Source organism: Anomaloglossus baeobatrachus, chromosome 2 (genome assembly GCF_048569485.1).
Source record: "Anomaloglossus baeobatrachus isolate aAnoBae1 chromosome 2, aAnoBae1.hap1, whole genome shotgun sequence".
Taxonomy (NCBI): domain Eukaryota; kingdom Metazoa; phylum Chordata; class Amphibia; order Anura; family Aromobatidae; genus Anomaloglossus; species Anomaloglossus baeobatrachus.
In genome coordinates, this window is record NC_134354.1 from 218,902,402 (window position 1) to 218,927,593 (window position 25,192).

At 49.0% G+C, this 25,192-nt stretch overlaps 1 protein-coding gene across 5 annotated transcripts in view; it reads right to left on the minus strand.

Annotated features, from left to right (window-relative positions):
- CSDE1 (cold shock domain containing E1) overlaps positions 1 to 25,192 on the minus strand; it is an 89,520-nt gene that overhangs the window by 16,313 nt on the left and 48,015 nt on the right. For 3 of the 5 annotated variants that reach the window (XM_075335620.1, XM_075335618.1, XM_075335617.1), the window contains 11 exons: positions 21,902 to 21,986; positions 21,687 to 21,815; positions 21,419 to 21,544; positions 21,081 to 21,293; positions 19,459 to 19,599; positions 19,063 to 19,227; positions 16,917 to 17,024; positions 10,428 to 10,603; positions 10,225 to 10,337; positions 9,947 to 10,066; positions 9,139 to 9,225 (listed from right to left, as the gene is read on the minus strand). In XM_075335620.1, coding sequence (XP_075191735.1) covers positions 9,139 to 9,225; positions 9,947 to 10,066; positions 10,225 to 10,337; positions 10,428 to 10,603; positions 16,917 to 17,024; positions 19,063 to 19,227; positions 19,459 to 19,599; positions 21,081 to 21,293; positions 21,419 to 21,544; positions 21,687 to 21,815; positions 21,902 to 21,986 — 1,463 coding nt within the window. The remainder of the gene's footprint in view (positions 1 to 9,138; positions 9,226 to 9,946; positions 10,067 to 10,224; positions 10,338 to 10,427; positions 10,604 to 16,916; positions 17,025 to 19,062; positions 19,228 to 19,458; positions 19,600 to 21,080; positions 21,294 to 21,418; positions 21,545 to 21,686; positions 21,816 to 21,901; positions 21,987 to 25,192) is intronic. The other 2 variants (XM_075335619.1, XM_075335621.1) reach the window with 2 other exon arrangements.

Genomic DNA, 25,192 nt, shown 5'->3' on the forward strand with positions numbered 1-25,192 from the left:
TTGGAGCTTTGCTCCTAGTGTGAGACATGCTGCTGAGGAGGTTCTATAATAAAGAATTAACTCCCTCAGAATGCCGTGATCGTGTATAAAAGTGCACAGCCAGAGGTTGTGACTTATCAGGCCGCTATTGTGAGTGCCCCCTCAGGTTCCAAGCCTGGACCCCCAGCCATATATCCACTCCCTCTGCTGCAGAGCAGCCAGCGCCGATCAGCGTACTAAGAACGCTGAGAAAATGGCGCCAGAGTGAGGGGGGGTGGGGGGGGGGGGCGGGGGTTAACCTAGGAGCGGGAATCGGAGGGCTAAGGCATGTACAGGGGAGGGAATCATCTCCTAAAACGGAGTGTCGTCCCCTGTGCAGAGCGGCCGGCGGGCAGCGCTGCAGTGTCCCCTTGCATGAGTAACATGCAGGGGAACAAAACGAAACTAGGCCGCGGCTGAAGCCGGGGCCTAGAGTTATACATGCGGCCGAAAATCAGGCATCATCGGCGCGGTACTCAGTAAAAACTGAGAAACCGGCCGGAAAAACTGTAAAAAGCAGCATTATCAACATAAATCACTGTCCCCTCAATAAATCCACATTGTAGAAGGACCCTTGAACAACGTCTCTATACTTAGCTTTGAGACGCAGGGTCCAATCCCTGGTGGGGTGGGGGTCCAGTGCTCCGTCCAGCAGGGTCCTGCCAAAGGGCTGCGGATGGAGGCCGGTCTCCTGCAAGGCAGTGAGAACCGTGTTGGCTCTAACTTCAAGCCAGAGCCCATAAGGGATGGTGAAGGAGCGAGGCATGAAGGGATTTCTGCCCTGAAGTCAACCTTAACAGCACTGCCGCCAGGGGAGTGTGAAGGGACATGCCGGGGGTCCAGTGGACCCGCTTTTCTTCCAAATCTTTAGAAAAGAAGGGAATTTTGTTACTTACCGTAAATTCCTTTTCTTCTAGCTCCTATTGGGAGACCCAGACGATTGGGTGTATAGCACTGCCTCCGGAGGCCACACAAAGCAATTACACTAAAAAGTGTAAGGCCCCTCCCCTTCTGGCTATACACCCCCAGTGGGATCACTGGCTCACCAGTTTTAGTGCAAAAGCAAGAAGGAGGAAAGCCAATAACTGGTTTAAACAAATTCACTCCGAAGTAACGTCGGAGAACTGAAAACCATTCAACATGAACAACAGGTGTACCCGAAAAACAACCAAAAATCCCGAAGGACAACAGGGCGGGTGCTGGGTCTCCCAATAGGAGCTAGAAGAAAAGGAATTTACGGTAAGTAACAAAATTCCCTTCTTCTTCGGCGCTCCATTGGGAGACCCAGACGATTGGGACGTCCAAAAGCTGTCCCTGGGTGGGTACAGAATACCTCATGTTAGAGCTGCGAAGACAGCCCTCCCCTACGGGGAGGCAACTGCCGCCTGCAGTACTCTTCTACCTAGGCTGGCGTCCGCCGAAGCATAGGTATGCACCTGATAATGTTTGGTGAAAGTGTGCAGACTCGACCAGGTAGCTGCCTGGCACACCTGTTGAGCCGTAGCCTGGTGTCGTAATGCCCAGGACGCACCCACGGCTCTGGTAGAATGGGCCTTCAGCCCTGATGGAAACGGAAGCCCAGCAGAACGGTAGGCTTCAAGAATTGGTTCTTTGATCCATCGAGCCAGGGTGGCCTTGGAAGCCTGCGACCCTTTGCGCTTACCAGCGACAAGGACAAAGAGTGCATCCGAACGGCGCAGGGGCGCCGTGCGGGAAATGTAGATTCTGAGTGCTCTCACCAGATCTAACAAATGTAAATCCTTCTCATACCGATGAACTGCATGAGGACAAAAAGGCAAAGAGATATCCTGATTAAGATGAAAAGAGGATACCACCTTCGGGAGAAACTCCTGAATGGGTCGCAGCACTACCTTGTCCTGGTGGAAGACCAGGAAGGGAGCCTTGGATGACAGCGCTGCTAGCTCAGACACTCTCCGAAGAGATGTGATCGCTACCAGAAAAGCCACTTTCTGTGATAGTCTAGAAAGTGAAACCTCCCTCAGAGGCTCGAAGGGCGGCTTCTGGAGGGCAACTAGTACCCTGTTCAGATCCCATGGATCTAACGGCCGCTTGTACGGGGGTACGATATGACAAACCCCCTGCAGGAACGTGCGTACCTTAGAAAGTCGTGCTAGACGCTTCTGAAAAAAGACGGATAGCGCCGAGACTTGCCCTTTAAGGGAGCCGAGCGACAAACCTTTTTCTAACCCAGATTGCAGGAAAGAAAGAAATGTAGGCAATGCAAATGGCCAGGGAGACACTCCCTGAGCAGAGCACCAGGATAAGAATATCCTCCACGTTCTGTGGTAGATCTTAGCGGACGTGGGCTTCCTAGCCTGTCTCATGGTGGCAACGACCCCTTGGGATAATCCTGAAGACGCTAGGATCCAGGACTCAATGGCCACACAGTCAGGTTCAGGGCCGCAGAATTCCGATGGAAAAACGGCCCTTGGGACAGCAAGTCTGGTCGGTCTGGTAGTGCCCACGGTTGGCCGACCGTGAGATGCCACAGATCCGGATACCACGCCCTCCTTGGCCAGTCTGGGGCGACGAGTATGACGCGGCTGCAGTCGGATCTGATCTTGCGTAGCACTCTGGGCAAGAGTGCCAGAGGTGGAAACACATAAGGGAGCCGGAACTGCGACCAATCTTGCACTAAGGCGTCTGCCGCCAGAGCTCTGTGATCGCGAGACCGTGCCATGAAGGTTGGGACCTTGTTGTTGTGCCGGGACGCCATTAGGTCGACGTCCGGCCTTCCCCAGCGGCGACAGATTTCCTGAAACACGTCCGGGTGAAGGGACCATTCCCCTGCGTCCATGCCCTGGCGACTGAGGAAGTCTGCTTCCCAGTTTTCTACGCCGGGGATGTGAACTGCGGATATGGTGGAGGCCGTGGCTTCCACCCACATCAGAATCCGCCGGACTTCCTGGAAGGCTTGCCGACTGCGTGTCCCACCTTGGTGGTTGATGTATGCCACCGTTGTGGAGTTGTCCGACTGAATTCGGATCTGCCTTCCTTCCAGCCACTGCTGGAAGGCTAGTAGGGCAAGATACACTGCTCTGATTTCCAGAACATTGATCTGAAGGGTGGACTCCTGCTGGGTCCACGTACCCTGAGCCCTGTGGTGGAGAAAAACTGCTCCCCACCCTGACAGACTCGCGTCTGTCGTGACCACCGCCCAGGACGGTGGTAGGAAGGATCTTCCCTGTGATAATGAGGTGGGAAGAAGCCACCACTGCAGAGAGTCCTTGGCCGTCTGGGAAAGGGAGACTTTCCTGTCCAGGGATGTTGACTTCCCGTCCCATTGGCGGAGAATGTCCCATTGAAGAGGGCGCAGATGAAACTGCGCAAACGGAACCGCCTCCATTGCCGCCACCATCTTCCCGAGGAAGTGCATGAGGCGTCTTAAGGAGTGCGACTGACTTTGAAGGAGAGCCTGCACCCCAGTCTGTAGTGACCGCTGCTTGTCCAGCGGAAGCTTCACTATCGCTGAGAGAGTATGAAACTCCATGCCAAGATACGTCAGTGATTGGGTCGGTAACAGAGTTGACTTTGAGAAGTTGATGATCCACCCGAACGTCTGGAGAGTCTCCAGTGCAACATCCAGGCTGAGTTGGCATGCCTCCTGAGAGGGTGCCTTGACAAGTAGATCGTCCAAGTAAGGGATCACAGAGTGTCCCTGAGAGTGCAAGACTGCTACCACTGCCGCCATGACCTTGGTGAACACCCGTGGGGCTGTCGCCAGACCAAATGGCAGAGCTACGAACTGAAGATGGTCGTCTCCTATCACGAAGCGTAGAAAGCGTTGGTGCTCTGTAGCAATCGGCACGTGGAGATAAGCATCTTTGATGTCTATTGATGCTAGGAAATCTCCTTGAGACATTGAGGCAATGACTGAGCGGAGGGATTCCATCCGGAACCGCCTGGCGTTCACATGCTTGTTGAGCAGTTTTAGGTCCAGAACAGGACGGAATGAGCCGTCCTTTTTTGGCACCACAAAGAGATTGGAGTAAAAACCTTGTCCTCGTTCCCGAAGAGGAACAGGGACCACCACTCCTTCTGCTCTTAGAGAATGCACCGCCTGCAGAAGGGCATCTGCTCGGTCGGGGTGTGGGGAAGTTCTGAAGAACCGAGGCGGAGGCCGAGAACTGAACTCTATCCTGTACCCGTGAGACAAAATGTCTGTTACCCACCGGTCTTTGACCTGTGGCAGCCAAATGTCGCAAAAGCGGGAGAGCCTGCCACCGACCGAGGATGCGGAGGGAGGCGGCCGAAAGTCATGAGGTAGCCGCCTTGGAAGCGGTACCTCCGGTTGCTTTCTTGGGGCGTGAGTGAGTCCGCCAGGAATCAGAGCTCCTTTGCTCTTTCTGAGTCCCTTTGGACGAGGAGAATTGGGGCTTGCCCGAGCCTCGAAAGGACCGAAACTTTGACTGCCACTTCCTCTGTTGAGGTTTGTTTGATCTGGGCTGGGGTAAGGAAGAGTCCTTACCTTTGGACTGTTTAATGATTTCCGCCAATTGCTCACCAAACAGTCTGTCTCCAGATAATGGCAAGCTGGTTAAACATTTTTTAGAAGCAGAATCTGCTTTCCATTCTTTTAACCACAAGGCTCTGCGCAAAACTACAGAGTTGGCGGATGCCATTGAGGTACGGCTTGTAGAGTCTAGTACCGCATTGATAGCGTAGGTCGCAAACGCAGTCATTTGCGTAGTTAAGGACGCCACTTGCGGCACTGCTGGACTTAAGAAAGAGTCCACCTGTGCCAGACCAGCTGAAATAGCTTGGAGCGCCCACACGGCCGCGAATGCTGGAGCAAATGACGCGCCAATAGCTTCATAGACAGATTTCAACCAAAGGTCCATCTGTCTGTCATTGGCATCTTTAAGTGAAGCCCCATCCTCCACTGCAACTATGGATCTGGCTGCAAGCCTGGATATTGGAGGGTCCACTTTCGGACACTGGGTCCAGCGCTTGACCACGTCAGGGGGAAAGGGATAACGTGTATCCTTCAGACGTTTGGAAAAACGCTTGTCCGGATAAGCATGGTGTTTCTGGATTGATTCTCTGAAGTCAGAGTGGTCCAGAAAAGTACTCATTTACGCTTGGGATACAGAAAATGGAATTTCTCCTGCTGGGCAGCTGCCTCCTCTGCTGAAGGGGCTGGGGGAGAAATATCCAACAGCCTATTGATGGCCGCTATAAGGTCATTTACCATGGCGTCACCATCTGGCGTATCCAAATTGAGTGCGGTGTCAGGACCAGACTCCTGATCACCCACCTCTGTCTCATCATATAGAGACCCTTCTCGCTGAGACCCTGACCCGCGTGATGACGTGGAGGGTCTCTCCCAGCGAGTTCGCTTAGGCGGCCTGGGACTGTCGTCAGAGTCAGAGCCCTCAGCCTGTGATGCCTGGGACCCCCTTGAAGTACGGATTAGTTCCAACTGAGGGGGACCGGGGAACATAGACACAGCAGTGTCCATGGTCTGAGCAACTGGCCTGGACTGCAAGGTCTCCAGGATTTTTGTCATGGTCACAGACATTTTTGTCAGCAAAGACTGCAAATTCTGTCCCCGTCACCGGGGCAGGGTTCACAGGCGTCTCTGCCTGGGCTACCACCACCATAGACGCTGGCTGCCGAAGTGCCACTGGGACTGAACATTGCACACAATGAGAGTCGTTGGAGCCTGCTGGTAGATTAGCCCCACATGCTGTACAAGCAGTGTATACAGCCCGTGCCTTGGCACCCTTGCGTTTTGTGGATGACATGTTGCTGTCTCCTCAGAGCAATATAGGGGTATACAGCCAAGAAGCGACCGTACAGTGCAGTATATATATATATATATATATATATATATATATATATATATATATATATATATATATATATATATATATATATATATATATATATATATATATATATATATATATATATATATCTGGTACAGGAAAAAGTACACCAATACAACACTGTGGCACTAGTGGGGCCAGCACTAATGTGCTGCTTACCGCCCGCTAAACGCGGGTGTGTGGTCGCCAGAAATCCCTAGTCTGGGTCTCCCAGAGCCTGTGTCCGTCCTCCAGCCAGACTGCATGCAGGAATGGCTGCCGGCGTCCTGTGGAGGGGGGGGCGGGCCCTGGGCGTGCTCAGACCAAAAGCGGGAAACATGCGTCCCACTGTGCCTAGTGAGAGGGCTGGAGCATGTAAATAAGGCTCCAGCCCTCGGCGCTGACGATTGCACAGCGTCTGTGCCATTCCCTGAGTGACAGGGAGGGGGCGGGAACGAAGCGGAGCTAGGCCGCAAAAGCCGGGGACTAAATTTATAAGCGCCGCCGCCGTAAAAGCGCGGTCGGCGCTAAGTCCCCGGCGCACTACAAGTCCCAGCCGCGCCGCCGCTCCGAGAGTGGCCGGCGCGGTAGTTCCCAGCACATGAAGTCACACAGCTAAGCTGCTGTGACTTAAACCCCAGCGTGCAGCGCTACTGTCCCCGGCGCACTAACACACCCAGCAAGTCTGGCGTGTGCGTGCCTGTCTGTACGGGGACACAGAGTACCTGAAAGTTGCAGGGCCTTGTCCCTGAACGGTACCCAGCTCCGTATCCAGCAGGTTCACTGGGTCTGTGGATGGAGCCCGGCCTCAGGGCTTGGGGGCCGGTAAGATCCCACTTCCTCAGAGCCCCTCAGGGGGATGGGGAAGGAAAACAGCATGTGGGCTCCAGCCTCTGTACCCGCAATGGGTACCTCAACCTTACAAACCACAAGTGGGGTAAGAAGGGAGCATGCTGGGGGCCCCATATGGGCCCTCTTTTCTTCCATCCGACATAGTCAGCAGCTACTGCTGACTAAACAGTGGAGCTATGCGTGGATGTCTGACCTCCTTCGCACAAAGCAGAAAACTGGTGAGCCAGTGATCCCACTGGGGGTGTATAGCCAGAAGGGGAGGGGCCTTACACTTTTTAGTGTAATTGCTTTGTGTGGCCTCCGGAGGCAGTGCTATACACCCAATCGTCTGGGTCTCCCAATGGAGCGCCGAAGAAAATGAAAAATCAAAAAAGGATGCATGTGTGTGTGTGATCCTCCTGACACAAAGCTTGAAAACTGGCTAGGACTGGCTAGCAGGGGGTGTATATGCTAGGAGGGAGGAGCTACACGTTTTGAGTGTAGTAACTGTGTGTCCTCCGGAGGCAGTAGCTATACACCCATGGTCTGGGTCTCCCATAGGAACGATAAAGAAATAGGCCTAATGCTATTGCATCAGGAGTGTGATGAAATGAACATCTGTCTATGCTTAGTGGTGCTGACAGGAGCAGTGTATGTGTCATTGTTTGCGCTTTCCAATATATCTGTTGTATGTCATCTCTCTGCATTTGTGTATTGAATGTGTTGCATCATTTGACCTATTTCACCCCTGTGCACTGTCTCTCTCTTGTTGTGTGCTGTATATTGGTATCTGGTGTTGTGTTTCTTCAGCTGTGTTCCCTATGTGGTGTGCCTCCTGTGTGTTTGCACTATATGGTCTCTTGTAAGCTGTTGTGACTATAAGGGCTAAGCCACACGGCGAGAAAATCGGTGCGAGTGGAGTGCGATAAAACATCGCATTCCCCTCGGACCAATTCTAGCCTGTGTGTCAGCACACATGGGCGATTATTTTCTCAGCCCTAATCGGACTGAGAAAACAATCGCAGCATGCTGCGATTGTAATCCGAGACTCTTTCTCTCGCACCCATTCAAGTGAATGGGGCGAGAGAAAAATCGCACTGCACTCGCGGTACACCGGTGTACTGCCAGTGCAATGCGAGAATGGCTATAGCTGACTACGCAGGAGAGAGGGAGAGAAATCCCTCCCTCCCCTCCTGAGTGCCGGCCCGCCCCCAGCAGCTGAGGTCTGCTCGCACGAACGGACCTCAGTTGCAAGGACACAAGCATGAGACTCGGCTCTGCTGTACTGCCAGCACGAGCCGAGTCTCATGCAAGGGGATCGCAGTAGTGCCCGTGTGGCCCCAGCCTTATTGGAGGTGGTACAGCATGTATCTTTTTTCTCTCTCGTCTGTGCCGCCATGTCGCGTTGCTCGCCGCAACATCACTCAAGGCATGGCGGAATACCAGTCCGTGCCTCCTTACTTCTCCGTGACATCGCAAATGTGTAATTTAAAACACCAACACCTCATTATACCTGGATGTAGTATGGGTAGCACAATGTTAGACTCGGAACAGAATTGTGCTTACTCAGCCCACAATTTGGGTTCCACCTGCACTGTTGTCCCTGGTTACCATGGCTATGATGTGGGTGCAAACTGCGGCTGTGCAACTGACAGTGCCGCAGTGCATTGTGGGATATGGTTACACCTGCAACGGGCAATTATGTACATACATACACATCTCTATCTCTATCTCTATCTCTATCTCTATCTCTATCTATATATATATATATATATATATAACATACACACACTTTACAGTATTTGTTGACTTGTCCCTGCAATAAACTGGACTTCAACAACGCTACATGATGCCAGACACTGGGGTTCTTTAAAAGATTCATAGCAACTCCGAGCCCTGCAATAATGCCATTATGCACACAGAATGTGATGCCCCAATGCTGGTACACTGTTAAAGATTTAAATTGGCATTTAGAAAGGTTTACAGTTGTGAGTAGAGCTCTGCTCCTCCAGGGGCTGGTGGATCCAGACTCTGACTCCGTGCTATTATCTGCTGGGTATGAGGCTGCTGCCGCCTGTGAGCTCACTCTACACCTGCTCCATCGCTGTGCATATATGTACAGTGGATGTCAGAAAGGGGTGAATGAAACCCATCTACACTCCCTATACTTGCTGAATGTTTCTCCAGCAAACATATGCTGGGTTTAGCAGCTACAAATCGCCAAAAAGAATTTAAAAAGATGCTGTCCCAGAGAACAATGTGTTCTCATTTACTTGAGTGGTACCGTTCATCCCAAAAACTCACCAGGGGTCAGTTTACTGTAACTTTCAGGCCAACCCCACTTTTCACGTGTGAAGCCTGAGGCTGGGTTCCCTTTGCCAGCAGGCTTATAGGGGAGCATTTTTATTATCCACTGCTGAGGCAGAAGAATGGCAAAAGTGGCATAAACGAGACTGACCTTGCTTTTCGGTTTCAGTGCTGGCTTCAGCCTCTGCATCCTCAGTTTGTTCTGGAGTCTCTTCTGCTATCTTTTGGTTGTCATCTACTATAATGAACAGAAATAAATAAATAGCTGAACCGGAATAACCAGAAACACTATGTAACCTTTATATTTTACTTCCAAACACTGAAAAATGAGACTTCATTCAGACTTTACTAATGAGCGAGGGAGTTATATATGGACATGAAATACTGATTTATTCTTTGTGCTGTGGAGTTCTCATGTGAATTTTTTTTTTTTCTGGGTTTTTAAGGCATGTTTGTGAAAAAAAGTCTTCATAAAGGGGCATTTGAAAGAGCTTGCCGCATACAATTTTATGCATTTCGAAAGACTACTCTACAGAAACAAGTATGAGAATAGTTAACAAAGGAAACTAATACGTTGCCTTTGTATTCAGGGCCAAGTAAATACAACTAAATCATCAGTATACAAGTGTGAAGGCCTCACTAAAAGTTTATTTTTATAGCGCCAACATATTCCGCAGCACTTCACAATCAAGGGGGCTTATACAGACAAAAATAAAAAACAGTCACATAGTTCAGTAGCTACAGCAGGAATGAGGGCCCTGCTGCAAGCTTACAGTCTATGCGGAAATAGGGGGGCACAAAAGGTAAAGAGTGCTTGTAATGTCTCGTCGGCCATTATGATAAGTTATTGAATTTGTATAAAGTTGCATGATCCAGATAGGAAACATATACACAAAAAACCCCCGCCAAAAAACAACCCAGGTAATCTCATACAAAGTGGAGCTGTAAAGGACACTTACCCTCTTCTAGAAGCTCTATCATACCCTGATATTCAGTCTGTGTTGGATCTACACTTCGTAAGGGTCGGATTACTTTACCCCAGTATACTGTTGGATTAACGTCATCATTTGACCCGTTAACTAGTGGTTAAAAAAAGAAGGCAAATATTAGTCAGACCACTTCTGGAGCACGTGAAAGCAAAGCTTTGTAGAATTTGTCATATCTATAGAACTATACAGGCATTTATACAGAATGGCAAATAGGAAGAGCAGCATGAAGAATCCAGATCCCGTCCTACCTTGGTGGACCTTTGTGACCCTCTCCGCACTGATCTTGTTTCCTTTCCCTTTGGACAAGCAGTACTCCACCCTATCTCCTAGCTCAAGTTTATCCACATCTCCAGAATACTCACTACAAAGAAGAAAAATAACAAAAAAAACTTAAGCTTCCTAATGTTCAGGTGGCCACATCAGAAGTGCAAGCCTTTAGGGTAAACAGTACCTGTAGTGAAAGAAAATCTCTTTGTCATGATTTGCAGTTTCAATGAATCCAAAGTTATCCTTTAGTGTGGCCACGTAACCATGAAACCTTTTACTGTTGGCGTTTCGGCCGAGAACTTTCATGGTAACCGCGCTCTGCTGACCAGTTCTTTTAGTTTCACAAATGCTGAACTCTACCTAAAGAAAGAAACACCAATGTGAAAAAAAACTAGTCCAGACGTTTCATACAACTTACACCCAATTTATGCGCACTTATATGGAGCCATAATATCTCATTGCTGTACACAGGGGCAAAGAAGGGAATTTTGTTTACTTACCGTAAATTCCTTTTCTTCTAGCTCCTATTGGGAGACCCAGACAATTGGGGTGTATAGCTTCTGCCTCCGGAGGCCACACAAAGTATTACACTTTAAAAAGTGTAACCCCTCCCCTCTGCCTATACACCCTCCCGTGGATCACGGGCTCCTCAGTTTTGGTGCAAAAGCAGGAAGGAGAAAACTTATAAATTGGTCTAGGGTAAATTCAATCCGAAGGATGTTCGGAGAACTGAAAACCATGAACCAAAAGAACAATTCAACATGAACAACATGTGTACACAAAAGAACAACCAGCCCGAAGGGAACAGGGGCGGGTGCTGGGTCTCCCAATAGGAGCTAGAAGAAAAGGAATTTACGGTAAGTAAACAAAATTCCCTTCTTCTTTGTTGCTCCATTGGGAGACCCAGACAATTGGGACGTCCAAAAGCAGTCCCTGGGTGGGTAAAAGAATACCTGAATAAAAAGAGCCGAAACGGCCCCCTCTTACAGGTGGGCAACCGCCGCCTGAAGGACTCGCCTACCTAGACTGGCGTCTGCCGAAGCATAGGTATGCACTTGATAGTGTTTCGTGAAAGTGTGCAGACTAGACCACGTAGCTACCTGACACACCTGCTGAGCCGTAGCCCGGTGCCGCAATGCCCAGGACGCACCCACGGCTCTGGTAGAATGGGCTTTCAGCCCTGAAGGAAGCGGAAGCCCAGAAGAACGGTAGGCTTCGAGAATCGGTTCCTTGATCCACCGAGCCAAGGTTGACTTGGAAGCCTGCGAACCCTTACGCTGGCCAGCGACAAGGACAAAGAGCGCATCTGAACGACGCAGGGGCGCCGTGCGAGACACGTAGAGCCGGAGTGCTCTCACCAGATCCAAAGAGTGCAAATCCTTTTCACATTGGTGAATTGGATTAGGGCAAAATGAAGGCAAGGAGATATCCTGATTGAGATGAAAAGGAGATACCACCTTAGGGAGAAATTCCGGGACCGGACGCAGAACCACCTTATCCTGGTGGAACACCAGGAAGGGGGCTTTGCATGACAGCGCTGCAAGCTCAGACACTCTCCGGAGTGATGTAACTGCCACTAGAAAGGCCACCTTCTGCGAAAGACGTGCTAAAGAGACATCCCGCAGCGGCTCGAAAGGTGGTTTCTGAAGAGCCGTTAGCACCCTGTTAAGATCCCAGGGTTCCAGCGGACGCTTGTAAGGTGGGACTATGTGGCAAACTCCCTGCAGGAACGTGCGGACCTGCGGAAGTCTGGCTAGACGCTTTTGAAAAAATACGGAGAGCGCCAATACTTGGCCCTTGAGAGAGCCAAGTGACAAACCCTTGTCCATTCCGGATTGAAGGAATGAAAGAAAAGTGGGTAAGGCAAACGGCCATGGAGGAAAACCATTATCAGAGCACCAGGATAAGAAGATTTGCCAAGACCTGTAATAGATCTTGGCGGACGTTGGCTTCCTGGCCTGTCTCATGGTGGCAATGACATCCTGAGATAACCCTGAAGACGCTAGGAGCCAGGACTCAATGGCCACACAGTCAGGTTGAGGGCCACAGAATTCAGATGGAAAAATGGGCCTTGTGACAGCAAGTCTGGGCGGTCTGGAAGTGCCCACGGTTGACCCACCGTGAGATGCCACAGATCCGGATACCACGACCGCCTCGGCCAGTCTGGAGCGATGAGAATGGCGCGACGGCAGTCGGACCTGATCTTGCGTAACACTCTGGGCAGCATCGCCAGAGGAGGAAACACATAAGGCAGTCGAAACTGCGACCAATCCTGAACTAACGCGTCCGCCGCCAGAGCTCTGTGATCCTGAGACCGTGCCATGAATGCCGGGACTTTGTTGTTGTGCCGTGACGCCATGAGATCAACGTCCGGCGTTCCCCAGCGGCGACAGATCTCTCGAAACACTTCTGGGTGCAGAGACCATTCCCCCGCATCCATGCCCTGACGACTGAGAAAATCTGCTTCCCAGTTTTCTACGCCCGGGATGTACACTGCGGAGATGGTGGAGGCTGTGGCTTCCACCCACTGCAGAATCCGCCGGACTTCCTGGAAGGCTTGACGACTGCGAGTGCCGCCTTGGTGGTTGATGTATGCGACGGCAGTGGCGTTGTCCGACTGGATACGGATCTGCCTGCCCTCCAGCCACCGATGGAAAGCCAATAGGGCTAGATACACTGCCCTTATCTCCAGAACATTGATCTGAAGGGAAGACTATCGGAGTCCAGGTTCCCTGAGCCCTGTGGTAGAGAAAAACCGCTCCCCACCCTGACAGGCTCGCGTCCGTGGTGACCACAGCCCAGGTTGGGGGTAGGAAGGATTTTCCCTGCGATAGAGAATTGGGAAGGAGCCACCACTGAAGTGACGTCTTGGTTGCAAGGGAAAGAGAGACGTTCCTGTCGAGGGAAGTCGACCTTCTGTCCCATTTGCGGAGAATGTCCCATTGGAGTGGCCGTAGATGTGAAGGGGAACGGGGGTCACAACTACTTCTGTCTTCAGAGCGTCCACTGCCTGAAAAAGTGCGTCGGCCTGAGCGGGGGGCGGAGAGGTTCTGAAGAAATGAGCCGCAGGACGAGAGCTGAACTCTATCCTGTAACCGTGAGACCGAATGTCTCTCACCCATCGGTCTTGAACATGTGGCCACCAGGCATCGCCAAATCGGGAGAGCCTGCCACCGACCGAGGATGCGGCTAGGGGATGCCGAGAGTCATGAGGAGGCCGCCTTGGAGGCAGTGCCTCCTGCGGCCTTTTGGGGGGCGTGACTTGGACCGCCACGCATAGGAGTTCCTCTGGCCTTTCTCCGGCCTGCTGGACGAAGAGGATTGGGGCTTGGCGGAGGGACGAAAGGACCGAAACCTCGATTGTATTTTCCGTTGCTGAGGTCTCTTAGGTTTGGACTGGGGTAAGGAGGAGTCCTTTCCCTTGGATTCCTTAATAATCTCATCCAATCGTTCGCCAAACAATCGTTCGCCAGAAAACGGCAAACCGGTTAAGAACCTCTTGGAGGCAGAGTCTGCCTTCCATTCGCGCAGCCACATGGCCCTGCGGACAGCCACAGAGTTAGCGGATGCCACAGCTGTACGGCTAGCAGAGTCTAGGACTGCGTTCATGGCGTAGGAAGAAAAAGCTGACGCTTGAGAAGTCAAAGACGCAACTTGCGGAGCAGAATTACGTGTGACAGCATTAATCTCAGCCAGACAAGCTGAGATAGCTTGGAGTGCCCACACGGCTGCAAAAGCCGGGGCAAAAGACGCGCCCGTGGCCTCATAGATGGACTTCACCAGGAGCTCTATCTGCCTGTCAGTGGCATCCTTTAGCGATGAGCCATCTGCAACCGATACCACAGATCTAGCCGCCAATCTAGAGACTGGAGGATCCACCTTGGGACATTGAGCCCAACCCTTAACGACTTCAGAGGGGAAGGGGTAACGCGTGTCAATGAGGCGCTTAGTAAAGCGCTTGTCCGGAACCGCTCTGGGCTTCTGGACAGCGTCTCTGAAGTTAGAGTGATCGAAAAACGCACTACGTGTACGTTTGGGGAACCGAAACTGGTGTTTCTCCTGCTGAGACGCCGACTCCTCTACAGTAGGAGGCGGGGGAGAGAGATCCAACACCTGGTTGATGGACGAGATAAGATCATTCACTAAGGCGTCCCCTTCAGGTGTATCAAGGTTAAGGGCGACGTCAGGGTCAGAGCCCTGAGCTGCAACGTCCGCCTCGTCCTCCAGAGAGTCCTCAAGCTGGGAACCCGAGCAGCGTGAAGAAGTCGGGGAAGATTCCCAGCGAGCCCGCTTAGCCGGTCTAGGACTGTGGTCCGGGCAGGAGTCCTCCACGTGGGACCTAGGGCCCGACCTGGGAGTGCACTGCGGCGCGGACCGAGAGGGGCCTGGAGGCGACGATCCAACAGGGGCCGGGGCCTGTGCAAGGACCGGTCTGGACTGCAAAGCTTCTAGCAGCTTGGCAGACCATTTGTCCATAGACTGAGCCATGGATTGTGAAAGTGACTCAGTTTCTCAGCAAAAGAGGCGAACTCTGTCCCTGCCGCCTGGACAGGCGGAGCAGGGGGGTCTACATGAGCCGAGGGGCCCACTAGTGACCGAGGCTCCGGCTGAGCAAGCGAAACAGGGGTCGAGCATTGCTCACAGTGAGGGTAGGTGGAACCCGCAGGTAACGTAGCCCCACAAGAGGTACAGGCCGCAAAAAAAACCCTGTGCCTTAACAGCTTTGCTCCTTGTGGACGACATGCTGTTGTCTCCTAGGAGAATGATCACTGAGGGTATATGGGCAAAAAAAGGGTATACAGCCCGACCGAACAGAAATATATATATATATATATATATATATAAATACGTATCTATTCCGGCACCCTAGGGGGGACCAGCACCGGGTGACCGGTGTGGCTTACCGACCGCTAACAAGCGGTGTGTGTGTCCTCCAGATTCCCTGCCTTAGGTCCCCCGGAGCTGCAGAGCTGTTCCTGAGAATCCTCCACCGGCAGAATGCCCAAAAAATGGCTGCCGGAGCTCTCAGGGGAGGAGTGGAGCCGTGGGCGGCGCCAGAAAAGTGCGGGAATCTGGGGTCCCCACAGTGATCAGTGAGGGGGGAGGAAACATGCAGGATGCTCCAGCCCTCACAGCCGACGTCAGGTCGGCAGTCCCGCCCTTACCCCTGACAGGCAGGCCCGGGGGCGGGATTTTTGCGACTAGGCCGCGATGAAGCCGGGGACTAAATTTGAGACCGCGCCCGACAAGCAGGCACGGTCGGCGCGGAAGTCCGCCGGCCTTCTCAATTCAGCAGCTGCCGCAGCGTCCGGGAAGAAGGTGCGCTCCTGCACAGACCCCAATGGGGACACAGAGTACCTTAGAGTTGCAGGGCCCGGTCCCTGAGGTTGAATAGACTCCGGTCCGGCAGATTCCCACAGGGGCTGCGGAGGGAGCACGGTCCCAGTAAATGGATGACCGCTCAGGATCCCACTTCTCCCAGAGCCACTAAGGGATGGTGAAGGAGACGGCATGAGGCTCCGGCCTTTGTACCCGCAATGGGTACCTCAACCTTAACAACACCGCCGACGTAGTGGGGTGAGAAGGGAACATGCCGGGGGCCCCGTGGGGGCCCTCTTTTCTTCCACCGATATAACTAATATGAGAATGCATGAGTGGTTGTGTGCCTCCTTCCACACAAAGCATAAAACTGAGGAGCCCGTGATCCACGGGAGGGTGTATAGGCAGAGGGGAGGGGTTACACTTTTTAAAGTGTAATACTTTGTGTGGCCTCCGGAGGCAGAAGCTATACACCCCAATTGTCTGGGTCTCCCAATGGAGCGACAAAGAAATCTAAAATTACCTATTGCCATGTCTCAAGTGTGGGAGGAAACCTTTGACATTTCAAGTACTGTTTGGGTTTAGTCAGATGGCTGTATAAAACTGAGGAGTTCTACTTTATAGATCCATTTTGATCCTGCTGTTGACTATAGCATTTAACGAATTTTAATGTCCAAAAGGGGTTTTCTTTACAATATGCGTGTCTGTGCCATCCTCTTGTAAGAGAAAGCCATAATAACTGTTACATTGATAAGGCCGCAGTCAAACGGCCGTATAAATTGCATCAAGATTGGAAGGCAAAGCCCAGACTGGCTACTGGCCCTCTTGACCACGGCGTGACAGCTGCATGAAGCCATCACGCCCAGGGTGGGAGAGCTGCAGGCCAGTCCATGCATTGCGTTCTGATCTTGGTCCAATTTATAGGACCATCTAGACTGCATCCTTATTAAAACTTTTTTTTGTTAGGATGTGGCGCAGACCCACATTGTAAAGCAACCCTCATCTTTCCACATTTAAGCATTAAATGACAAGATCAACAGCAACATTTAAAAGGGTCTACAGAGTTGAACTCCATACCGTTTTGGCATCTCTGCTGACTGAACTTTCTAAAGCAATCAGCACCTTAGGATCAGTTTACTTGCGAAAATCACTGTCACAAGAGCCAAAACTAGTGTTTAGGGGGTAAATTCATACGTCATGCATGATCGGTCATTCTTCCACCTGCACGATGAGATCCATTACTTTTCCAGAAAAGGTCACAGGCTTTGCCTCATTATGAAGAAGCATGGGGAGCTTTGCACGCCACTATTAAACAGCTGTATGATGCAACAAGAAAATGCTTTAAGAAACTTACCTTGTCTCCAACTTGTGGAGCAGGGGACCCTTCCAGATCTTTCAGGTGGTAAGACACAGTAAGTCTTATACCACAATCTTCATACGAGATGATCCCTTCTTCACCTTCCTATGGAAATAGTTTTTCAAGATATACTATGAATTGAGTTTCACAAAAAGTAAAAAAAAAAACAAACAAAAAAAAACAACAAACTTTATATTTCCCATAAGGGCAGATTCAGAGAGCCATATTTTCAGTCTGACATCAGATAGGGCTCAGACCAACGTTAACCTATGGGGCTATGCATGGCAGAGTTTTGTCTGACAGTGTCCGAGGGAAGAAAAAAAAAAAAAAGATAATCTCTCTATAGCTGTGTCAGTTTGATCCGATATTTGGATCACATTCAGCCATGCAAATAAAAAACGACTAAAGAATGACAAGTCTGCAGTTACTCTATTGACTGTAGAATTGTGAATCCTCAATGCACAGACTGCGAGCTGTGAGGCTTCTCTGGTGTCAGTTGGGAATGGTGGTGGGGGGTTCGGGCGTCACATGACGATAGGCGACAAGCATATTCCAGGCAAGAATCTGACTAAAGGGGCACTACCTCGCTCAATACACTTTCATAGAGCAAGGTCAAACCCATCTAGTCTGATTCAGGCTGGCAGTATGCAAACCACATCCTTGTGGCGGCATGACCACCATTCACGGCTCTGACACCAGATAAGCCACACTGCACAGTGTGTGTACAGTGTGAGCATTCACAAGTATACCGTCATTTTAGACCGGACAACCCCTTTAATGGAAAGGAGCATGCCAACCCATAGCTTTTAATGACAGACTTCAAAAGGTGAAGTGGTTAAGCAGCTCAGTGGGGGAAGGGCCAGATCTTGAGACCTCCACCTATTACTGACAGCTTACATGACAAGAGCAATGAAGCGTATGCTTCCTATTGAATTCTATGTGTATCCAAAGCTGTGCACCTCCGAGGGGAAATCAGAGTGATCATAGGGAGTCTCCAAATCTAGACCCTCACGATAGGGAAAAAAAAAAAAAAAAAAAAAAAAAAAAAAGCGGGCCAAGTATTTCTTGACCTTCAGGCATTCCAGACTATTTGCAGTACTGACAGTCATCTGTGAACAGGTCGGTACGGTGCAGACTGGTCAAAGGGGTGGCTCTGTTCTCAGAGTGCGGCACCTCCTTTTTCGGTCATGCACACGAGCTGGCATTGAGGTCCTGTGTAGGCGCACTTTGATCTGCCCTGAGCAAGGCAGATCAAAGAATTGTAGTGCGCCTGCACAGAACCTCAATGCCAGCACGTGTGCATGACGTAGGACACATCATGCACCCAGGCTTCAGAAGGAGGACAAAGATGGCCAAAAGAGGCGGCGCCGACACCAGAGAACGGAGACGCCCATATGACCCAACTCCACCGCAGCGACCGTTTAAGTATTATAAAAGTGATTTTTACGTTCTACACAGCGGCCTGGGCTCTTATATACAGCATGTTAGAATGCTGTATATAAGAGCCCACTGGTGGTTTGCTTATAAGCACCAAATCTGGTGACAGGTTCCCTTTAAAAATAAAAGCGATGATCATCTTGTCATTTCAAAAGGGAACTTGGCAGCCGAATCCTACCTGCCTTAAATCGCAGGCAGTATGAATCAGAGCCAGACTGCATGATCGCAGCCAGGTATATTTTGCTCTGAAACGCTGGGGTGGTTCGGAGAGAATAATGTTAGGAAATGCAGCCAGGACCCATAGCTGGAAATAAGATGTCCAGTGCACTGCCCCTAGCTGTCTTTTCCCAGCACTACTAGAGGCGACTGACTCGTATCCCATATGCAAAGTAAAGGGAGCTACCATTACTTGGCCAAACCTGATACAAAATCAAAGTTTTAGATCACAACACAAATGTTACTTAAGAACGCAGCTCACACCATGCTGATTACCTTACCTTTTCTTTTTTCTATGGCAAAAAAATAACAAAAGGACTTTATTAGCTAAAAACTTCGTGTGCCATTAAAGAACTATTGCTTTCAAGCTCATTGATTACTCGAGCGATCAAAGCACATAGGGGTTGATTAAAAGGGTGTCCAATTCTCCCAAAGGTCACCAACCACAGCTTACTACTGAATTGAGAAAAGGGCAAGCCAAACAAGTTACCTTTTCCTTTCCTTTGTTTGGGCTGCTGGACTTGGCAGAGGCAGCAGTGGCTTCTTTTTCCACAATGCCAACAAAGCGATGATCGGACTGGGTGTGGAATGAAACGGTTCCTTTGGGGAGCTTTTTAATTCTGATGGCATGATTTCTCTGGGCAGAAAGCATGTCCTGCAATACACCAACTCATTGGTTAGAATCAGTAACATTTTCACAAAGCAATGTATATGTTCCAACAGAGAAACCGCTGTACAGGGTTTATAAATTAAAGCAGTAATATTCATGTCCAACAAAAAGATTAAAAAAAAAAAAAAAGGACAAAAAAAAAATAAAAATAATAATCTATTCAAGTGCAGAACACTAGAGGATAAAGAGGATTGGGGGGAAAAAAAAACTACTTACAGGGACAACAGTAAACTCCACTTCATCTGAAATATGAAGCTGGTTTCCATCCAGGACTTCACTGAAGTGAAAGAACATTCTGGCATCCCGATCAACGCATTTTATAAAACCAAACCCATCCCTCATTGCCGCAATCACACCCTGTGAAAGGGAAACGGCGACATCAATGCAAGTCACCAGGTTCTCAGTCTCTACAGCCTCACATCCCACCTAGCCCTAATGCCCATGGGGTGAGGGAAAGGAAAAACACTAGCATGCCAACAGCGCCTCTGCAGACCAACAGTTTCAAGGGGAAAAAACCCTGACACATTTCTGCTTGTCAATCAAGATTTACTAACGTCCATTTAGTAAGCTAGCAAGACCTTGCTGAGTGGTGGATGGGAAAATGACTGCAAAATCAGAAAACACAGGGTGCGTGTACAGCTGGCTCCTTGGTGTGCGACAAAGTATTTTAGAAAAATCTCATTAAAATGCATGTGAACAAATAAGTATTGCAGAGGTGGACAGACTAGAGATTAAGTGAAAAGCCAGAAACCGTAAACCCAGAAACTGTTATCAAAAGGAATTGGCCACTATTTTTCCAAGTGTGCAGCAAGCAGCAGTATAATCCACAGTTAAGAGGAGGTTTCGTGTTATCCTCCGAGGGGCATAGTTCCATCACCCCCCTGCTGCCTGTGTGGTGCTCTGGGCCACAACATGGCTGCTAAAAGAGGTGGCATACAAATCCGTCCCCTTCGGGGAGAAACACTGTACACAACTAGGGAAACTAGTGTGGTGCACAGTACTACCGACTGGAGGCCAGTGATTGAGGGCATGTCTCTGCCACCAGTCAGTGACCTGCCGTCAATAAGGTGCTCAACATGGGAGCCAAGTGCTGTGCCCAGTGTTATTTACTGGAGGTGATTGATGCAGTTTACCATATGCCCCAACTTCAGCGGCCTTGTTGTGCACAGGAGATAAGGCTATTAAATAAAAAAGTGGAAATTCTCAAAAGGCTGACAGTAGTAATGAATCTGTAGTAAGTAACCATATATTAAAAAGGAGAACCTGGTCACATCCAAAACATTAAGATAAAAAGGGTTAATCTGCAGGTAAATCATGTTTAAATGTCATGTAGCCAGCAGCTGCAGCTACAAGTAGAAAATGTTTTATTCTCCCTGCAGCTGCAGGGAGCTGTTGCAGTGATTGATCACTTACACAGCACACTGTAGTCACTCCCCAACTCTGATTGTCAGCCTGCTCTGCACAGCTGACTGTCAATATGCTGGGAAAGATTAATGTGAGCTGTGTAATGCACAGTTACGAACTACCTTCATGATTGAAAGCCTATAGCTGCAGGGAGAATATAACGTCATCTTCTCCCTGTAACTACTGATCCAGTAAGCCGGCTAGTTAGGATTTAAAACACCATTTAACTGCAGATTACCACTTTATCTGCAGGTATATAGTTGTTTTTTTGAAGGTGACAGGTTCTCCAAGTGGTTTATAATGCAAAAAGAAAAAATAAGTGGCCAACCCCTTTTAAAGCTTTTTCTAACGGATTAGTGAAACAAATCATAGTCACTTTATTTTAAACAACCAAAATAGGATAATTGTACAGACAGCTTATAACTAGTACTAACCATTTCTCTGGACTCATCTGTAAACTCGAAGGTATCTAGAAGAACTTCAATATTTGTGGCACGTTCCAATTTGTCCCGACGATCTGTAGAAATGTTAAATCGCACATGGTCGCCTTCCAGTAGGGTCACCTTGGATTTTGTATCTTTGTCTCCAAAAGGAAGCTCTTTAGGAATCACAAAGTCAACTTTTATACGTCCTTGTAAAGGATCATTCTATGAAATTAAGAATGTAGAAAATAAAGCACTGATGTTAGAGCACAACTGCACACAAGGGTGCAAAGAGGAAGGAGAATGGCAGGAATTTGGCATCAAGCCATTTCCAAAACGCCTACCCTCACCTGGTTTTTATTGGGTACTTTAGGGATAACTTTGGTAACCACACCTTCAAAATGTTCTATGCTGATATCTTCAAAAATAACAGTTCCCGGTGGTAGGAGCCTCACATCAGTTGCAACCTCCTTACCCTGTAAGGTAAAGTAAAGCGAAAGAAAAAAAAACAAAAAAAAAACTTGTGTTTGTAAAAAATTATAATGTAAAAACCATGGAGGTGGACAGAAAAAACACAAAACCCAAACCACCCCAAGAACAAAAATACTATACACGTACATTTCGGTCCTTAATTGTAAATTCCACATCATCTCCCGCTTGTAAGGCTTCAAGGTTTCCCTTAAATTCACTGTAGTGAAAGAATATCTCCTTAACAACATCACCTCTTTCAATGAAACCAAAGGCTTCCTGTGGACAACAAGATTGTAACATGGTCAAATATGAATCTAGATTGAAATAAAAAAAACAAACAATATATATGATGAAAAACTTACCTTCATGGCACAGACAACACCCTGACAACGCATTTGCTTCCTTTTCATAAGCAGCATGATGTTACGAGCACTTACTGTACCAGTGCTGAAAACAAAGGAAAGAAGGAAAAAAAAAAAAAAAAAAAAAAGAAGAATTGCTGTCAAGAGTGCTCAGGACATTTGTCTATAGGAAATATTCACTGCCCCCAAGTATCACCTCAAGTCAATATTTCAGGGATATCAATTGGTCCAGTAGAAAAGAAAGAGTGATGATTTAATTTCAACTGCTTAAGTGAATTGAATATAATATATATATTAAATAAATAAAATTCTGAATGAGGGCCCACAGCTCGGCACTATTCAGCTCAGGTCTGCTAATGGGGGAGGGGGGGGGGTGGTGTTTCTCTTCACCGCTGAAAGAGGGTTCACATTGAGTACGCCCAAGATGTCAAAGATCTGTAAAATGTCATGGTGAAAGTTATGCTGCCTACATCATCCACCATGACTGGTTTGATGATGGGCTAATGACGATCTTAGGAGGCATATCTCTAGGGAGTTGCAAAAACCTCAGCATGATAGGGACTGACAGCAGTCATGGTAGCATTGGCTAAGGAGTTCATCCTAGCACCAGTAAAGCCTTCCGGTGGTGCAGTGGGCCCTGGGTTCCTTCTGTGCATGAAAATGCCCAGCCCCATGTTGCCAAAGTGTGTTGGCAATTCCTGGATGAGGAGTACATTGATGTTCTTGATTGGGTGGCACATTCCCCAGAGATGACCCCAATTAAAGACATTATGTATCAGTGCATCCAAATAAGTAGATTTTTGGTACTCACCATAGAGAAAGTAGAAACATCAAATACATGAACAATGGGAGGCAGCTGTGACCCCAATGAAGACTAAGGCTACATGCACATGCGGAGTTTTTGCAAAGTCTATGAAAAGTCAGATTTGCTGTGCGCACATTGCAGTTTGTCAGCGTTTGTCAAAAGTTTGTGGCAAAAATAATTCCGCATGTTCATTCTTCCTGCGTTTTTGTCAACATTTGTCACAAAAACGCACCGAAAACGCACCTACAATTAAAAACATTTTGTGTGACATTTCCAGGCTCTGTGACAATGTGCAGTTTGTGAACACAAAAAGATGCAGCGTGCACATGTAGCCAAAGGAAACAGATTTTATGGCGGGTATCAAAAAAGTACTTTTATAGGTCCCATTCATAGGGGGGTGGATGTCACAGAACCCTGGGACGTCCTAAGCTGTCCACTGAGTGGGAAGAGACACCAGATAGATATTCTGTTGAAATCGTAGAACTTACTATAGAAGCTTGAGTGACTGCTACCTGTAAAATCTTACTGCCCAAGGTTGCATGAGACGAAGAAAAATAAATATGATATGGACCCTGTAAAGTTATGAAAAGTGTGTACAGATGCCCAGGTTCCTGGCTTACAGAGCTGTAGAGTTGAGGCATGACGACTATTCGCTCAAGAAGCCCCCACCGCTCACATAGAATACCTTGCCCCTAAATGGGGGAGCATCGTTTTTCAGTTTATAAGCCTGAAGAATGGTTGCTATAATCCAGTGAGCTAGTTGCTTTTGGGGTGGCCAGACTCCTCTGAGGCCCATTTGGCAGGACAGACAAGGAATCTGACCACCTTTAAGGGGAGGTAGTCTAAATAACGCACAGCCCTAACCAAATCTAGACTGTGCAATCTCTTTTCCATTGGCTGAGACTGAGAGCAGGGCTGCCGAGTCTGTATAAAATGGACCGACTGTACCCAAATATATAATAAATTGGGTACAGCATTTTGGGAAAGTTATGAAATTTCCTATAAAGGTGTCCGTTCTAGGCTTTTAGTGGAGATGAACTTGTGCTGTACATTATGTACATAAGTAGTGAAGCTTCTCTACAAATCATAGAAGAGCACTGGGAAGGAAAGAACGGCTGCACTCCTCAAAACTGCTAGAGTGAACAGGATTAAGGCAAGTTCTTCTTAAAGCATATCTTTCATACCACTGTGCATAAGTCAATAGACCCGTGTATGTTCTCTCTGTATGCTTGGCGTTTTAGCTTACTTTTCCTCAGAGCTCATGTTTGGCGAGGTCAGCTGCTCTGATGGTTTTTATACACCGAAAGAAGGGAATTTTGTTTACTTACCGTAAATTCCTTTTCTTCTAGCTCCAATTGGGAGACCCAGACAATTGGGTGTATAGCTACTGCCTCCGGAGGCCACACAAAGCACTACACTTAAAAGTGTAAGGCCCCTCCCCTTCTGCCTATACACCCCCCGTGGGATCACGGGCTCCTCAGTTTTAGTGCAAAAGCAAGAAGGAGGAAAGCCAATAACTGGTTTAAAAACAAATTCGATCCGAAGAAACATCGGAGAACTGAAACCATTCAACATGAACAACATGTGTACCCGAAAAAACAAAAATCCCTAAGAAAACAGGGCGGGTGCTGGGTCTCCCAATTGGAGCTAGAAGAAAAGGAATTTACGGTAAGTAAACAAAATTCCCTTCTTCTTTGTCGCTCCTAATTGGGAGACCCAGACAATTGGGACATCCAAAAGCAGTCCCTGGGTGGGTAAAATAACACCTCATGATAGGGCCGAAAAAACAGCCCTTTCCTACAGGTGGGCAACCGCCGCCTGAAGGACTTGTCTACCTAGGCTGGCGTCCGCCGAAGCGTAGGTATGCACCTGATAATGCTTGGTAAAAGTGTGCAGACTCGACCAGGTAGCCGCCTGGCACACCTGCTGAGCCGTAGCCTGGTGCCGTAATGCCCAGGACGCACCCACGGCTCTGGTAGAATGGGCCTTCAGCCCTGAGGGAACCGGAATCCCAGCAGAACGGTAGGCTTCAAGAATTGGTTCCTTGATCCACCGAGCCAGGGTGGATTTGGAAGCTTGCGACCCTTTACGCTGACCAGCGACAAGGATAAAAAGTGCATCCGAGCGGCGCAGAGGCGCCGTGCGGGAAATGTAGATTCTGAGTGCTCTCACCAGATCCAACAAATGCAAATCCTTTTCACATTGATGAACTGGATGAGGACACAAAGAAGGTAAGACGATATCCTGATTGAGATGAAAGGGGGATACCACCTTAGGGAGAAACTCCGGAATCGGGCGCAGAACCACCTTGTCCTGGTGAAACACCAGAAAGGGAGATTTGCATGACAGCGCTGCTAGCTCGGACACTCTCCGAAGAGACGTGACCGCTACTAGAAAGGCCACTTTCTGTGAAAGGCGAGAAAGGGAAACATCCCTTATAGGCTCGAAAGGCGGCTTCTGGAGAGCAATTAGAACCCTGTTCAGAT